The following is an 18,260-nucleotide window of genomic DNA, read 5'->3' as shown; positions in this document are numbered from 1 at the left end:
CTATATAGCATGGAATCTCTCTATATATCTGTATCTATACAGCTGCATCTATATCTAGGTAGATATAGACAGATACAAGACGGTGCTTCAAAAAGCTTGTGGAAAAAAGGAATTAAAAGACTGCCTGGGTTCAATTCCCAGCTCTGTCTCCGACCCCAGCTTCCCGCCAGTGCAGACGCTGGGGAGCAGTAGGAGTGACCGGGTTCCCACCTCCTGCCTGCAGCCCTGGGTTGTGAGCCCTGTTCCTGGCCAGGGCCTTGGCCCAAGCCCAGCCACTGCGAGGGTGCAAAGCATGAGCCAGTCAACGGGCGCTCTCCGCCCATCTCTCTGCCCTTCAAATACGGTTCTAAAAGGTTTTTAAAGTATGTATTTATTTTGGTGAAAAAATGTTTTCATAATATGTAGAAATACATATTATGAAAAAACTATGCATGGATTTCCATTTTTTTGCATGAAAAGAAGCTTCTACTTTTTAATTAAAAATTAATTAATGAATTCTATTTGAAAGGGAGAGAATCAGACAGAGAGACTTTGGTTGGGGCTTGGGCCAGGCTGAAGCCAAAAGCCAGGGATTCAATCCAGGTCTTCCAAATGGGTGGCAGGGATCCAACCACTTAAGTCATCTCATCAACGACCGCCTCCCAGGATGTGCATTAGCAGGAAGCTGGAATCAGGAGCAGAACAGGGCTTTGAACCTGGGCACTTGGACATGGACATAGGCACTTTAACTGCTACGTCAAATGCCCATCCCATTTATACTTTTAATTCCACTTTCACACAAACTTTTTTTTTTTAGAAAAAGATTTATTTGACTGGCAGAGTTGGAGAGAGAGAGAGAGAGAGAGAGAGAGGAGAGAGAGAGGAGAGAGAGAACAAGCACCATCTGCTGATTCACTCCCCCTAATGGATGAAACAGCCAGGGCTTTGCTAGACTGAAGCCGGGAGTCAGGAACTCCATTTGGGTTTCCCTTGTGGGTGGCAGGGCCATCCTCCATTGCCTTCCCAGGCACATTAGCATGGAGCTGACTCAAACCAGTGCTCATGTGCGATGTGGGCATTGCAGGCAGTGGCTCAACCTGCTGCACCAAAACACTGGCCCCTCACACAAACTTTTTGAAGTATCCTCTTATATCTAAATATATTACGTACATATTACATCTTTCTGTTATACCTGTAATACCATATACATATAGCTATATATTATGTGTATCTACATATACTTGCAGTAAAATGCACAAATGCTGTTTTGGTTAAATCACAGATAAATGTCTTATTCTTTGTCACTGTTCCTATTATTTATAATGGCAAAATATCTCCTCCATGATCATGATTAATCTGGTAATTGAATATAGTTTGCCTTTTAAATAACTCAATTAACTTAAGTAAATTAAAAAAGTTTCCTGATAAAGTTGCAGAATTAAGAAAAAAAGAAAATATTGCTTTCCAATCTGTAACATTCCTTTAAATGAAACCCTTCCGAGTGTGACGAATGCGTTCAGGTTTTATCAAATGAATGCTCTTTGTGTAGAAAAACTGATCTAAATCATGATTTAAACTTTACAACCACGACAATCTTTCCATTTGAGCAAACTCCTGTTGGAGACTGAGAGGGTGGGAGGTTATCTCGGACCTCTGGGGATGTCCCAGGAAACAAAAGCTGCTCTAAAGGAATTGTGTGAGATTGACACCAACAGGAATTCCTTTCCAGACTCCGTGAGATTGTAGATTGGGTGTTTAGTTCCACTGAGAAAAGGGGAAGCCACTGGGCTTTCTATTTACCCAGGGAACCAGTCTTGAAGATCCTCAGTGGTCTGTGCGTGCACCGTCGTCTCCGGGGGTGATCAAATTCTCCCCTTGCCCCGCAGGGAGGAGGCGGTATGCAGACGGCAATCATGCACCTGCCGGTTGACAGATAAGCCCTCCATATGCGGAGGCACTCGCCCAGCTGTGGCAGAGGAGCCAGCCTGCCCGTTCCCTCCCCCATCCCCGCAGAACAAAGGGCGGTCATTTTCTGCTCCTCCCAGAGTCACAGGCACGCACACGCCTTCCATCACAATTAAGTCCAGGATCCAAAACACAACACAAACCCACCCGCCACACGCTCAAAATCAATGCCGTCAATATCCAGAACGAGGATACCAAAAAAGCAAAACAAAACACACCTATTCAAAGAGTAAATACTCAAAGCAACAGGGCTCCAGTCAGACACACTCCAAGGTCAACAAATCCAAGACAAGTTCAAGTACTGTGCGCCTTATAAACTGAAGAGCTGGCCATTATCCCAGGGGTGGCCAAAGTAAATGCCTTCAGGGGCTGGGTAATGGAAAGATCTATAAGATAATAGAGAGTGGGCCCGATGGGGCTAGACTGCAGGTGCCCCAGGTAAAGGTATTCAAATCTAATTTTTAAAAAATTTACTTCTGCTACATGATTCTTAAACAGAGAGCCTACAATCAGAGAGGGAAGCAGAGCTAACCATGGATGTAGGACAGATGAAACACAGAGTCAAAATCAGAAAGGCTGTCAAGGCAGGGTGGTGACCTTGGCTGTCATTATTTGGAAGCACAGCGACCCCTTGGCTTGTACCTTCAAAGGCAATAGCAAAACTGGAGCTAGGAGAAATGGCTTATTAAGCTGTAAAATAAGGGATTCAGATGAGTCAAATTGGCCCTTGACAGAAGTAACTCCTGGGCTGGGTTACAGAAAGGATGCTGTGAGTTTCCTTGCATGGTTCTGAGTGGATGGAGCTTCCAAATACTTCCGGGGTGGAACAAATGACCTCCCAAGGTCCTGACTTCAGTACGTCTGTGTGGTCAGCTCTTGGTTATTCAGCCCAAAAGAAGACAGTGACAAATCATCCTAAGCTGAAGATAATAAAAAGTTATATTTGCCTTTGGAATGTATTTTGGCACTTAAATTAGAACGTGTCTTTCTGACGCTCTGAGAATTCACAATGCTTCACATCAGCCACAAAGAAAGCCTGACCCGGAGCTGGGAGGCTGCCCAATGTCGCCATCGTGTCCTCCCCGTAATTCCTGTGCTTTGCTGGGGGTGAGAAGTAAATATCACTTTTCAGAATAAGACCCAGCAGCGCAAGCTTTCACAGACAGGCACTGCCCGGCTCAGCCCTGCACTGGGAGAAGAGACAGGGCCCATCCAAATGGCTGACCAGCATCAGGATCTAGGAAGGGCTGGCTCTTGTTTCCAGGGGATGGGGTGAGTCCAAATCCCTAGAGACCCGCAGTGAGCAGCAAGCCAGACCAGGCTGTGACATCCACCCCAGGCTGACGCCCAGTAGTGGTCTGGCTGCTCTACCGTTGAGGGCACTGCAGCAAACGTCCCGAGTTGCTCGGATGAGAAAGAAAAAGAGGTCATGGAAGAGGAGGATGAAATGAATGTCCAGCACTTGGAAAGAAAGAAGCTGCAGGCACAGGAGACGTGGGTGAAATTCCCCGCACACCCAAGGCGGGGTGGGGGCGGGGATGGAGACCTGTGTGCCAAGCCCACCTTCACATGCAGGCTCAGGATACAGACTTCGGCAAATGTGTCCACGAGGACATAAGCACTCGCTCTGCCCTGTGATGGAAAAGGAGACGCTGACAGTTCTACCAGTGCTCCTGCCCAACAGACCCAAGACCCGAGAACGTCTTGCTATTCTGAAAGATGGCTCCCAAGCAGGGCGGTCGGTGCAGCCCTGACCACTGCTTCAGCATGCCTTTGAGACAGATGCCAAGGAAACAGGGGAGAGATGGACAAAATCATACAAAGGAGCTGTAAGGAGGCTCCTGGCGTGTTCCTGTGGGCAGTGAGGGGCTCTCTGCGCCCTTTACTTCCGTCTGCAACTTTGCAGGAGAAAACTCAAGTCTCCTGAAGTGGTGGGGTGAGGACTGACCAGAGGCAGCGGTGCAGGGCACTGGAACTCAGAGACAACTTTCCTGTGCAGACAGTGAGAGATTTCACACCTGGGGAGGCCTGGGAGCTCCTGCTGGGTGACAGGAGGGCGAAGCAGCACAAGGAGACTTTGTGTTCGCATCTCAGGTCTCATTTTTCCCATATTAATTTGTGTAAATGCAAGATTATACCACAGTCTGAGACGAAAGGAGGACGTACTTGGAGACGCTGTTGCTGGGGAGGCAGGTGGAGGCGAAGGGGAGAGTGTTTGTTGCACTGTTTTCTGCTTCCATCTCCAGGAGAGGCCAGGGTCACCCAGCAGGAGGCAAGGCCAGCCAGAACATCCCAGAAATGCATTCCAGTTCTCTAACCAGAGCCTCTGGCAGGCAGCACGTGGGTCTGGGGACAGGTGGGGAAACCCACTTGGCCTGACTCAGAACTCAACATGGGCCAGCTCTGTGGCCGCAACTCTGCCCAGGCCTCCATAAGAAAGAAGGGTCACTTCTACCACTTCTTTCTTTCTTTTTTGACAGGCAGAGTGAACAGTGAGAGAGAGAGAGACAGAGAGAAAGGTCTTCCTCTTCCATTGGTTCAACCCCCAATGGCTGCTGTGGCAGGCACACTGCGCTGATCCAAAGCCAAGAGCCAGGTGCTTCTCCTGGTCTCCCATGTGGGTGCAGGGCCCAAGCACTTGGGCCATCCTCCACTGCCTTCCCGGGCCACAGCAGAGAGCTGGACTGGAAAAGGAGCTACCGGCACAGAATCCGGCACAGAATCCAGCACCCCGACCGGGACTAGAACCCGGGGTGCTGGTGCCGCAGGTGGAGGATTAGCCTAGTGAGCCGCAGCGCTGGCCAACTTCTACCATTTCTACTTCTCCCTTTTCCATCCTCTGCTCTTTCGTTTCTCCTCCTAAAAGCTCAGAACTACACTGTCCAACTGAAATGTAGTTATTTAATTAAAAATTTTAAAAATTAATAATTCAGTTCCTTGATCTGTGAACCATACTCAAATAGCCACTTGTGTGGGTACCACACAAGGGGGCTTCAAAAAGCTTGCGGGAAGCATGCATTATCTTTAATTCCATTTTCCATGAACTTGTCATGGACAGCTCCAACAGAGACCATCCACATTATCACAGAAAGGTCTACTGGAACTACATCTTCTAGAAGGTCTAGAATCCAGTACCTCTCTCACCCCAGGGTAGAATAAATGAATCAATGAAAAGAAAAATGCACTTCTCCAAGTTTCCTCTCCATATGTCACCACCACTGACACTCACGACTGGTGTGGGGTGAGTGAGATGGATTATAAGATGTCCATGTGACAGAAAAGAAAAGTGGGTCTGTGGAGTTCAGGGAGTCTATAGGTTCACAACTACTGGGTTAAGTAGGACTAGAATTAAGACCAGGTCTTCCAATTCCAAGCTCAATGCTTTCTACCGTAACATACAATTTCTGCAAATCATGTTACAGGTACTTTGCTCAGTGCTACCATAAAAGCTTGGGCCTCCCAGAATGAGTTGGCTGGGCCCCCAGTGGTGCTGTTGCTGGCTGACTGGTTTTTCAAGCGATAACTAAACTTTGTGCAGTGTAGTCTGGCAGCCCTAGAGTTGGGATGCCTTGGGGCTCAAATCCTAATTCCCCCACTTAGTGCTTACTTGACAGAGAGCAAGCTGCCTGCTGCCTGGGAACCCCAATGTCCTTTTCTCTAAATGGACATGACAGTATGAGGGGACATCGAATAGTTCATAGGAATGGAGTTGCAAGGTAGGTTTATGGGCAGGCGTTTGGCCTCACAGTTGAGGCCACTTGGCATGCCTGCATCCCGCATCAGAGGGCTAGGGCTTCTGAGTCCAGCCTCCTGGTAATCCCAGTTGGCAGCAGGCAGCAGCCCCAGTGCTTGAGTCCCTGCCACTCGTGTGGAGACATGGATTGAGTTTCTGGCTCCCAGCTTTGTCCTGGCCCAGCTCTGGCTCTTGTGGGCATCTGGGGAGTGCAGTGGTAGATGGAAGGCATCTCTCTCTCTCTCTCTCTCCCTTTCAAAGAAAAAAAAATTGAAAATAAAAAATAGGAAGAGCTTGAGAGTGACAGCCATGGTAGAAGGGGTGCTCAAAGCTGCCTTTACACAACACTTTATGGGAGACCAGAGGACAGGAGCTCTGTGTTTCTCTGTTTCTATGCTTCTCAAATAAATACACTTAATTTTTTTCAAAAGATAAGTTTATTTTGGTAAAAAAAAATTGAAATCTGTGCATAAATTTTTCAAAATATGGATTTTCCATAAACCTTTTGATGACTCTTCCCATACACCCTGGTGTTGTCAGGAGGATGAAATAAGACAATGCATGGTGCCTGGCACATGTTAATGCTCAATAAATCATCATTATCACTGGTGATTGGCAGAATTTACAAGGCACTGTCATGTGTCATTGCTTACAGAGGCTTCAGAACAGGGCACTGCAGCTACCTCTCCTTGGATGACAGGGCAGGATCTCAGGGAGGGAGGGCAGGACTGGCTCAAGGTCACAACTGAAAGGTGCACATCTAGGGCAAGAACAGAAGTTCTCGAGTCCCAGGCCCCTCTTGCTTTGCACTGCTGCATTCAGGACAGAGGGAGCAGTGGGTGCCAAGGCATGGCGAGGGGACGTGTACCCACCCCTCTTAATTTCCTTCTCCCTCCCTCTTGGAAGTGGGTAGTTAATGTTTTCCTTAGCTTACATAAAGTGCTGTGCAAAGGCAGCTTTGAGTATCTTCTACCATGCCTGTCACCCTTAAGTCTCTCCTATTTTTGGTTTTCAGTTTTTTCTTTTATCTGAAAGTCAGGGAGGGAGAGAGTGGGAGAGCAAGAGACAGAGAGAGAGAATTTCTTCCTTCTGCTAGGTCACTGTCCAAATAGCCACAACAGCTGGGAACTCAACCTGGGTCTCCCCACGGGTGGCAGGGGCCAAAGCACTTGAGCCATCACCTGCTGCCTCCCAGCAAGTTGGAACCAGGAGAAGAGTTGAGGCATGATCCCAGGCACTCCAGCATGGGGCCAAGCAGCATCTTAACCACTGTGCCAGACGCCCGCCCTATCCCCTCCTATCTGAAAATCCGTGAACCCCACTGGGAAGAAAGTGACATTCACATAACCATGGAAGCATAACCACGAGGAGAAGAGAGGGCCAGTTCTCCCCCTGGGAAGCCGTTGGATCCAACCTACTTCTCCCAAACTGCCCACCCTCCATCCCCACCTCCTGCTACTGGGAAAGGCAAGGCCATAGCCCCCGATGCACCCAGCCAGCTGCCACTGAGCTACAGGCTGACCACAGACTGGGGAACGGGCCGTATGCTGGTGCAAGTCACTGGGTTGGGCCTTATTCATCACACAGCCTCAGCACAGCACAGCTGACGAGCCCCTCTGTCGACCTCAGGGTGGAGGCACTCACCCTGCCACGACGATCTCAAAGTCCCCGTCGTGGTCCACGTCGGTGACCGCCACGCCGTAGTTGAGCTGGGTGGGGTTGCTGTCATAGTCGGGGGGCAGAACGGAGTTGGTGACTGCAGTGAACATGGGCTCAGCCCGCTGGGACCCCTTGGTGGGGGGCAGAAGCCACAGCAGCAGCAGGCCCAGTAACATCCGGAACATCTGAAACCCAAAGTTACAAGCATCACCGAGAGATCCTGCAGCCAAACCAGCCCAGGCACACCCACGAGGGCCACTTCTGTCCTGCTCCCAGTGGTCTTGGTAAGCCCCAGGCTGCGGCCTTTCCAGGAGGCCTGCCCTGAGCGCCTTCTTGACAACCGCACCTGCCCCATCACCGCGGGCACCCTGCGCTGCTCCACTTTCTCTCTTCCTGCAGTGCCCATCCCTGTGCAGCGCGGTCCCATTGACTTATTCCTCCCACTTGTGATTTCACTGTCTGTCTCCCTCTGCAAGAGTGGAAGCCCCGCCTGGGCAAGGATCTTTGCTTCTGCTTCTTTCACCGACGCACACCAAGGCCAGGACAGGGTGCGCAGCAGGCACTCACTGCATATTTGTAGAAGGAAGGGAGGAGACGGTACAAATGTGCAAGCATCTCCTGTACCGCAGGAGAAGGAGTGAGAAGATGCAGAAAATGACAGATCTCAACCAGCACCGAGGCAGGGCCAGGCCCCTGTGAGGATCCAGGTCTAGAACCAGGAGAGATGGCAGTGAGGCCTCGTCCTTCTGCAGGACGCGCCCAGAGGCAGCGTGGGGGGAATCCCTGACTTGGCTGGCTCCCCAAGACAATGTCCCTCCCCAGGGCAGCCTGCCACCACCTCCACACCGTGAGGCAGCCAGTTAGGGGACTCATTCCAGCAGCTCTGGCGGGCAGCACATCATTCACTTGGAGAAATTAAACCATTGCGTGCGTGTTTTATTATAAATTAATTATGTATAATGCATTGTATAATTCATTATTATATCTCTAACATAACTCAGGGTGTTGCCAAGCAGCCTGGGGCCATGGGAGCTGATGGCACGAACCCAGGAGACGGATGAGAATGGCCAAGGAGGAGGAAGGACTCCACCCGCTGCGAGCAGGAGCAGGGCTACAGACGGTGCCACCCTGTGACTCTGCCCGCGGGCCAGGACTCAGAGCTGAGTGTTCTAAGGATCCGCTGCAATGAGTGCCACAGAGGCTGCTCGGGTCTTGTCCCAGCAGGCAGAGCGGTACCTTCCTGCCTTCAGAAGGCAGCAACCCTCCTCCTGACGGCGCTTCTCCTGCTGGCTTGTCAGTGCAGCTGGCGGCCAAGAGCAGGGCTGAGCGAGGCTTATGTCTTAATGAGGGGCCGAGCAAGGAAGATCTGAAGACTGTCTCCCCAGATGGAGACAGAACTCCTGCCAGCAAACGAGCGTGCTCCAGTTCAAGGACCCAGAGACCAAAACGCAGGTCTCAGGCATTGCCTTTGGAGCCAAACACGAGGCAGAAGCCTTGCGGGAGAGGCTGGCGAGAGCCGCAGGGGCAGGGCCCCAGTTGCTGGGCAAGAATCTGCCATAGATGAGCCTTCCTGGGAAAGAAAGAGGTGCTTGTAGAAGGTCCAGGCACACGGTGGGTGGTGCACGACCATCAGGAGGTCATTCCGACCTACAGAGACGGCGGAACATGGCAGCTTCTTCCACCGGGCTGCCTGACGGGTGGTAAATGGTAAATGCATCACTACTTGAGCTCTGTAACTTGTAGGAAGTTTGGTTGGATAAAGGCAACTCGTGATCAGATTAGTGAGCAGGTAGGGGCTGGGGAACGGGGAGGGAAAGAAGATTTAACAGCCAGTGTGGACATGCTCACCAGCACGGACCTTCAGGTCAGCGGACGTCTCAAGATCTGACCTCTACTGCAGGGATAGCAAATGAGCTGCAACTCGAGAGCCAAAACCAGGTGATTGGCAGGGGCTGCAAAGAGTACTGTGATCAGCTTACAACATCCGCCACCGGCCGGAATTGAGAAGTGGCCTCGGGCAAGCCTCCTAGAGCCTAGGCAGCTTGGCCCAGGCACCACGCCTGCAATTTGGGTCACCGCCACCAGGGAAGCGGGTTCCTAGAAGGAACACAAGTAACTGGAAGAAATTTGCTAACGAAGGCCACTAGAAGCACTGATCTGATCAGGACGCAAGTCTCTTGGATTTTACCTTTTCTCCACCAGGTAAGACTGCTGACCAAAGGAGCCGCAGGAGAGAAGTAGCTCCCCTGTGTTGTCTATTTATGGATAAAGAGCCCAGAGAAAGAAGAAAGAGTGTACCTACGGGTCCCCTCGATTTTGCTTGGTGAGCTTGAACAAGTCCCAGTCTTCTGGGGCCCTAGTTTTCTCCTGCAAAATGAAGGTTTGGGAGGAAACCTTGCATAGAACTTTCTGGCTGGAAAATTCTGTGATGGATGAAAGCTCTTTTTAAAAGAAGCAGCTCTTCCGCAGTTTCCCCTCCTGGCTTCTGTAAACTCCAGACCAAGCTGTGTGGTTTCTCTCGCTGAGCACGCTCAGCGTACTCTGAACACAACAGCCTCTCGGAGGGCTCAGCAGCAGTTTCCTCCCAGGGGCCAAGGTCAGAGAGGAGCAAGCCACCACGAGTGTGGATCTCGAATGCATCCAATGTGGGCACACCTGCAGATGGCCTGGCCGGGGACAGGGAGCTCTCCACATTCCATTCATGTGCCATACCCAAGGCACCTACACACCCATGAGCCTGCTCAGTACCAGGGGGAAGTCATAGGTGAGTGCTGGGCTAGCCAGATGCTGGAGGGGGAAGCAGTTATGGTGAGGAAGCTTAGGAGGTCCGCGGACAGCTACCAGCTCCTCTCAGGGCAGTCATTGGCATGCTCCTCCGCACCCTGGCTCTGCCAAGCGGTCTGCAGACCATCAGCGTCGGCTTCATTTAGGAGTTTGTTAGACATGTGGAACTTGGGCCTCACCCAGCCCTAATAAATCAGAGTAAGCATCTTAACAAGATTTCAGGTAATTTGAATGTCCATTAGAATTTGGGAAACGCTGCTCAATCTCGGCAGTGGGTTGGAATCACCTAGGGAGCTTTGCAAAATTCTCATGCCCCACAATGGTTTCTTGGATAAGATACCAAAAATATAGATGACAACAACAAGATAACGGACTACATCAAAATAAAAATTATTGTTCACTAAAGATATCATCAAAAGGGTGAAAAGGCAACCCAAAGAATGGGAGAAAATATTTGCAAATTATACATCCGATAAGATACTAATATCCAGAATATATAAAGAAGTCCTACACCTCAACAGAAACAACAACAAAAACCAAGCTGGTTCAAAATGGGGAAAAGTATTGAATAATTATTTCCCTCAAAGATACACAATGGCCAACAAGACATGAAACTAATCATAAGGGAAATGCAAATCAAAGCCACAAAGAGATACCATTTTGTACCCATAAAAATGGCTATAATTTAATTTTTAAAAAAGAATAAGTGTTGGTGGAAAGTGGAGAAATCGGAACTTTTGTATTACTCACAGGAATGCAAAATGGTGCAGCTGCTGTGGAAAACTGGAGGGCAGTTACTGAAAAAAAGAATCCAAAATAGAATTACTATAGGATCCGGGAATTTTAGCTCTGCGTATGTGCCCAAAAGAAGTGGAAGAAGAGACCTGGACAGATATATGTACACCCATGTTTACAGAAGCATTATTCACAATAGCCAAAAGCTGGAAGCAACCCACGTGTCTATGGATGGCTTAGTGGATAAACATATAAATAGAATATTATTTGACATTAAAAAGAAAAATTTGACACATGCTACAATATGGATGAATCTTGAAGACGTTATGTTAAGTGAGATAAGCTAGTCACAAAAGGATGAATATTATAAGAGGTACCCAGTGCAGTCAAATCTAGAGCGACAGACAGAATAATGGTTACCAGGGGCTGAGGGAGACAGGAATGGGGAGTCAGTGTTTAATGGACGTGGAGTTTTGATTTGGGATAATGAAAAAGGTTTGGATATGCATGGTGCTGATGGTTGCACAACAGTGTGCTCACTGCCATTGAATTGTACACGTAAATATCACTAAAATGATACATGATGGCTGGATCTCATCACAAGATATTCTCACTTAATTAGCACAGGATGTAGCCTGGACATGGGATTTTTTAATTAAATAATTGTTTTTATTTTTGGAAAAAAAAAAACACAAAGAGAGCTCCCATCTGCTGGTCCGCTCCCAAAGTGCCCAGGGCTGGGTCATGGCTGAAGCTGGAAACACAATTCCAGGTCTTCCATGGTGAATGACAAGAACTCAATGACTTGAGCCATCACTGCTGCCTCCCATGGCCTGCATTTCTAAGAGTCAGGAGCCAGAGCTGGGACTGACACGCAGGTACTCTGATGTGTGGGATGTGGCCATCTTAACCACCAGGCTAAACGCCTGCTCCTGGTGTGGTGTTTCGGAAAACTCCCATGTGATTCTAGTATACTGCAACATTTGAGAAACACTATTCTATCCCAGTGCTTCAGTACTTCACAAACTTTAATGTGTATATGAATCACCTGCTGGTCTTATTAAAATGCAGATTCTGGTTCAATAACTCTGCAGTGGAGCCCGGGATTCTGCCTTTCTAACAAGCTCCCATGTGGCATCGCGGATGCTGGTCCATAAACCACACACCGGAGAGCAGAGTTCCACACTACAGTTCTCAGAGTCACCAGGCTGGGCCGTATACCACAGTGAAGGGAGGAGAGCGGGGCGCGAACCCTCTCTGCCAGCTCTGGATCCAAGGAGCTAAAATCAATCCCAGGGCTGCCCAGGTCCGGTTTGTCTTTACACACTCCAAGCACTAGTTGTCTTCGGCTCAAGGTCAAATGATCACAATTGACAGAGAATGACAAAGATGGATTCTGACTCCAATTTTCTGAAGAGGTGAGAAGAAAGGAAGGAGTGGAACCAGAAAGGGTCAGGTCAAGGAGACTGGCACCTCCAAGGGCAGAGCCCAGACGGGCGTGGGCAGGGATCTGCAGGCTGGGGTGGAGAGGCATGCCAGGGTGTTCTCAGAAACCATCACAGGCAGTGCCCTATTAATATTTGCGAGATGAAGGAAGGAAGGAGTACGTCCCAATGATAGTGTGAATCAGCAGAAAGTGCTTGCAATTTGTCATACTTAACAGGTATTTTAAAAACGGTCCTTTCTCTAAAGCAGTGCTCCTCCAATGGTATTGGGCTCACCCATCACCCGAGGGTCTCGTTGGAAGTGCAGGTTTTGGTTCCGGCAGTCTGGGGAGCGGCCTGGGAGTCTGCGCTTCGAACCAGCTGCGAGCCTCGCCTGCTGGTCTACAGACTTCACTTGTCAGTGCCAAAGCCCTGGACCTCTGGCCGTAAGCCCTGGCTGCCCCAGGCTCACCTGGGTTGTTTTTACAACTACGCTGCCGCCCACATCCCTCACCTAGTTTCTGGCTGAGGTGGTCTGGAGTGGGGTGCAGGTGCCGTGTCTTTTCAGAAGCTGCCCCGGTGATGCTCTGGGGCTCTCTGAGTCGAGAACCACTGCCCCAGACTCCCGGTCCCCAGATGGGAGTGCAAGATGCAATCTGATTTCAAGTGAAAAATGTTTCTGCTACCAGAATTCATCATCGGCTTGTTGAAGTATATGAAGAAAATCTATTTAGCTAGAGAGTGTCAAAGGAGGAAGGGGATATGAAGTTGGGTGAGAAAGCAGAGCAGGGAGATCCGGCCAGTAGCAGCAGCAGAGCGGCGGGTGCCCTGGGTGACTCGCGCCCGGTGTGGCTGGCTCAGGAACCTCTGGTCAGCCCACAGTGCCCAGCAGAATCCTGCGGCAAACAGGTAGAAAGGGTAAAAACGGGATGAAAAAGGAGGGTGAACTGAACGCTCATGAATGCTTGTGTATGGGGCATCCAGCAGGTGGAAGAGTATGTGAGTAGTACTCCCCAGCAGTAGCACCAGAGTAGTACACGGGGTACTACTTAGGATGCACTAAGTACTCGTGCTGCGTGCTCTGTACTATGTGCTGGAGAGGCAGTGAGCTCTAGGAATGTGGCAATGAATTCAACTCGGTCCTTGCCCTCAGCGAGCCCTCCCAACAGGGAGCTGGGCAGCTGTGCAAGCTCAGGTCTGACACCCCGTGCAGGGCCAACGGAAGGCTGTTCTGGGTCAGAGAAGTCCCCAGGAGGCTACATCCCGAAGGCAGAGCCTGGGCAGAGAGGCGAGCCCAGAAGACACCAGGCCTCTGCAAGCCAGGCGGGCTGCTCCCGCAAGGCAGGCGTGCGGAGCGGGAGAGAAAGTGCGCCCCAGGACGGGGGAGGGGGGGGTGGCAGGATGCATGTTTCAGGCTGTGAGATGAATTGCTTTGTCACAACAATTTCTTAAAGCTGCATTACAGGCGAACTTCGTAAGCCATCCTCAGCAGGACGGAGAGACAGTCCAGAGCCTGGAGTCAGCGACCCGGATTTGGATCCCAAAGCGGCCACCAACCAGCCAGTGACACTGGGCACCTCCCTTGCCCTGGCTGATCTTTGATGTCTTCATCTGTAACGAGGTGTCAAGGGTTAAGTGAGCCACAGGGAAGGCCTCCTGGGGGCCCCGGCAGGAGGCAGCTGGCTGCTTGTTTGTCTTACTTTCACAGGGACTGCGCCAGGGTGGACAGTCTGACAGTGGCTGTGAGTCACATGCAGCCAAACTCAGTTTTCTGTGGCTTCAGGACTTTGTGAATTGGGTCTGAAAAGTGGTAACCAGGCAACCCGGGTTCTCTGCCGCAGGGTCAAGCAGCTGTGGGAGAGGCTTCGGGGGCACTTTCCAGGGCAAGCAGTTCTTGTGCAATGATCAGAAGAGCCAAGGACACACCCCGAGCTCTCACAAAAGCAAGAGGCCTGAATGCTTCAGATGTTGGGAACAAGCAGAAAACATAGACCTTTTCAGAGACTTGTGGCAGAGCCGAGCACGAGGGGGGAGGGCAGCAGCAGGAACACCAGGTGCACAGGAGACCCAGTAAACAGCTCCCAGAACCAGGCCACGCTGGAGAAGGGCAGACAGGGCGGCCCGGGCTCACGCACCCATGCAACACTTCCTGCGTATCTGCCATGGGCCTGGCATCGAGCTGGGCGCCAGGTCACAGGGACTGAGTGTTTCGACCTTTGTAGCCCGGGATGAGGAGTGCTGGGCGTGGGGCAGGGGTACGCCAAGAGAGCTAAGCCAGCCGCTGGGCCCCGCTTCCCAGAGGGAGGGTGCAATAGCTGAACATGGAGGGATGCTAAGAAGTCAGCCGAGCAAGGAGGCAGGAGGAGGAGAGGGAGGAGCTGTGTGGGCAGACAGCAGGCAGCTGTGGTGCCCTCCTGCCCCCAGGACTGCCTATCAGGAGGCTCCTGGCCCAGGTCACGGGGGGAGGGAACTCTCACGTGCCATGCACCATGCGTCCATCTGGAGGGCATTGATTCTTACCCAGGGAGATTTTGCTGCTCCTGCTACCAGGGGGACATTTGGCAATGCCTGGTGACATTTTTGGGTGTTGCCAACAGAGAAGGAGGTGCTACTGGCCTCTAGTGGGTGGGGGATGGGATGCTGCTGGACATTCTACAACACATAGGACAGCTCGCCAACAAAGCATTCTCTAGCCCAGAACATCAGTAGTGCTGAGACTAGCAATCCGGGACAGCAGCCACACTCCTGCCCCCTCCTTGCTTCCATCAGCCTGGATATGGACAGCCCTCCCCGGACCCTGGATGTGGACAGCCCTCCCCGGACCTGCCTCCCCGTGAGGCCACTCTGCCATGTGCTGAGCTTGCCCAGGCAGGCTTGGCACTGCCTGCACCCTGGGGAGGCCTGCCGTGGGCAGGTGCAGGGGCGTCCGCCAGCCTAAAGGACCCCAAATGGAAGGAAGCCTGCACTGCCAAACAGCTGTCTGTGCACAAAGGTGGCATTTCACCTGCATCTGCTGAGCTTCCCCTCATTTGCCCTGAATCCAAGGAGGAAGTCGGATGCTCTTCACATCCCAGCACAGCCAGTGGCTGGCAATCTGGTGTCATCTTGGTTCCTCATCTTCCTCACCCACTGGGTCACCGAGACAACACTGCTCCACGGGCCTCTGTCCAAGCTGCCCTGTCCTTGTGCCCCCTTCTCCCCTCACCTGAGCAACAGCAACACCTGCTCGGTGCTGTCCCCAGCCCTCTTGCCTCCCCTGCTAAACCTCAGAGCTGACCGTGGGGCTCTGCAGCCCATCACAGGCCCAGGTACTGGAGGCAGACAGTGAGGCTCTTAGCCTGGTGCACGCGGCCTGAGGCACAGCCTTATGCCCATGGCAAGTACCAAGGGAGGAATGGGTGACGATAAGCATGGCACCTTCTACTACTGCTCTGCCCCTTCACACAGATGGCTCCTGGACTCCTCCTACTGAATTTGTGAGGTTCTCAATTACAGAGAAGGAAACTAAGTTGTAGACTGGTTAAGTAACTTGCCCAAGGTCACACAGCCAGCACACGGTAGATTCAACATTTGTATCTAAGCAAACTAGCTCCAGAATTGATATTCCACACCAGGGGTGGGGAACGTATACTCACCATCTAAGGCCCACGAGATCATTCAGCCTGGCCCTGCCAAGGCAACCACAGGCGGGACTCAAAGTTCAATAAATCTATAGCAGGCTGATTTTTAAACTGATAATTTTGTAGGGCTTGCGAATGACGTTATAAATATCCAAATGGCCCTTGGCAGGAAAAAAGGTTTCCCCACCCCTGTTCTACGCTAAATAGTTTCTTTCACTGACACAAACGTTTTAAACCAAGTGCTTCGGGAACAGTGAAAGGAGCAAGGTCCTGTGCCTGGGGGATCAGGGGCAGGCATGTGAGAGAGCAATAGGGAGCTGGCCAGGGGCCCAAGGGGAGACAGTGTTCCAGCAGCTGAGAAGACAGCAGGTGCATGGTGGAAGCACGGGTCTGTGCCATGCATGAAGACTCTGTGTGGTTGGAGCACGGGGTGGGGCCAGGGTCTCTGATGGGAAGGATTGCAGCTAAGGAGACTGGACAAGATCCTGGAGGCCCGATGAGAGACCTGAGCCAAAAGGGTTAGGGGGTGCCATGGCCAGAGTGGTGGGCCGGAGAGGACACGGTGGCGGGGCTTGTGGGGGAGGCCAGGAGAGGACTGGACTGGAGGCAGACAGGTCGGTGAGAAGGAGAATTTTATGGCCCAAGTGAGAAGGACATTGGAGGCTGCCATCACTCCACACGTGCATGCATGATTTCCTGTGTACCTATTACATCAGGCACTGCCGTGGGCACGAGGGAAACGCTGAGAACAGTGTATGGTCCTTGCCTCCTGGAACACACACTTGGTGCTACAGTTCCCAGTTTCTCAGCCCATCCCCTGTGCTGGTCCTCCCCACCGCCAGCCTGGAGGACAAACTCCGGACCTCCGTACTCTCCACCACCCAGAAGGCGCCACGTCCTGGGCATCCCCCTCCTCCCTTGTAGCTGGAGACAGCCTCTGCCACCGGTGCCAGCAGCAGCACTCACCACTCACAGGAGCTTGGGGCCTGCTCCAGGAGAAGGTGGATGACCACTCAGGGGTCCCAGGCTGGAGGCTGGTGGGCTAATGAGACGGAATTTCTGAAAGTGAGAGGACAAATGGAGTCTCCTAGCCTTACGCACAATGTAATAATCGTAATAAGGACTATTAATTGCTCTGACCTCCCGCTGTGGGAAGTAAGACTTGTCAGGTTGCTCTGAGACAGGACCGGATGACTGCGTGGTAGGCACTGGCACAGAGAAGTTCGCACATGGTAGGTAATGGCAACAGCCGCCGCACCACTACCACCAACAATAAATGCTTGTTGAATGAACAAACACAGCAGGCGATGGGATCCAGGCTGCCAGGTGCTCCCCTTCCACGAGTAGTTGCCAAGCGTTGGATGGAAAGCTCTAGACTACAAGACTTAGAGGAATAGGCTTGCTTCTGTTACTAATTTATCTAGGGCCCAGCAGGTTCTTTGACGCCTTAAATACTGCTTTCCAAGCTCAGGGCTCCTTGGTCTACTTGGACAGACACAGTAATTCTTCAAATATTTAGAAGTGATGACGAAGGCATGGTGCCTGATCTCAAGGAGCCCATGGTCCACCTGGGTGAGACACAACAGATGCCAAGCCCAGCTGCAGGCCTGGGAGGGCCGGGCTGGTCAGGGCAGTGAGTGGAAGGGCAGAAGGAAAGTCTCTGCGGAGATGGTGAATCGGGATTCCAGAAGGGAGGAGCCCATGGATCAAAGGCACGGGTGTGACAGCTCGCATGCTAGACATGCACTTGCTGCTGCTGGAATGCAGTGCCTGGCGGGGGATGATGGGGAGAAGGCTGCAGGTGCAGCGCTGCATGGAGGCAGCTATGCCAAGGGCAGGAGCATGGGGTCCCACCGGGGGCAGGTTCTGAGGCTGGGGAGACATGAGCAGAGCTGCGTTTCTGGAAGGGTCTTTTAGATTTGAGGTATGCGGTGTGCAGTTTGTGTAGTCTGTCCATCAGAGAAGTGAGGGGCAGTGTCGCCGGGGGGTCTGGATATTCTGAAGGGGGGCGGGGCGGGGCACTGGATGACCTCCAAATTTCTTTTCCAGGCCCATGCGTCTAAGGGTCAGGAGTTTTCCTCAATCATTTGCAAGGCATCAGAGGACCTGCTACTTAAAAGCATCCCCTGGGAACCCTTTTGTGAAGTAATGATTCATTCCCTGGTTTGTCTTCAGTGGAAATCTAAATTTTCATCTCTGCTCACAGCCTAAAGCAAGGTAAACCTGCACTGAGCTCCCTTGCGGCGGCGTAGTGGGAAGTGGGAGGGAGGGGGAGTGGAAACAGCAGAGGAGGGTGAAGAGGAAGAGACGCTTGGCCTTGTTCAAGGCTCAGAGCTGGCCACCATCTCAAGAGTGGACCCT

The 18,260-nt window shown here is 51.6% G+C and overlaps 1 protein-coding gene across 2 annotated transcripts in view; it reads right to left on the bottom strand.

The window, feature by feature from the left end:
• CRTAC1 (cartilage acidic protein 1) overlaps nucleotides 1–18,260 on the bottom strand; it is a 143,840-nt gene that overhangs the window by 118,562 nt on the left and 7,018 nt on the right. For both annotated transcript variants that reach the window (XM_008270310.4, XM_051824045.2), the window contains exon 2: nucleotides 7,322–7,521. In XM_008270310.4, coding sequence (XP_008268532.1) covers nucleotides 7,322–7,521 — 200 coding nt within the window. The remainder of the gene's footprint in view (nucleotides 1–7,321; nucleotides 7,522–18,260) is intronic.

The sequence above is a fragment of the Oryctolagus cuniculus genome, chromosome 15 (assembly GCF_964237555.1).
Source record: "Oryctolagus cuniculus chromosome 15, mOryCun1.1, whole genome shotgun sequence".
Lineage (NCBI taxonomy): Eukaryota > Metazoa > Chordata > Mammalia > Lagomorpha > Leporidae > Oryctolagus > Oryctolagus cuniculus.
The sequence above is the reverse complement of the archived record's forward strand: the minus strand, read 5'-3'. Positions and strand labels throughout refer to the sequence as shown.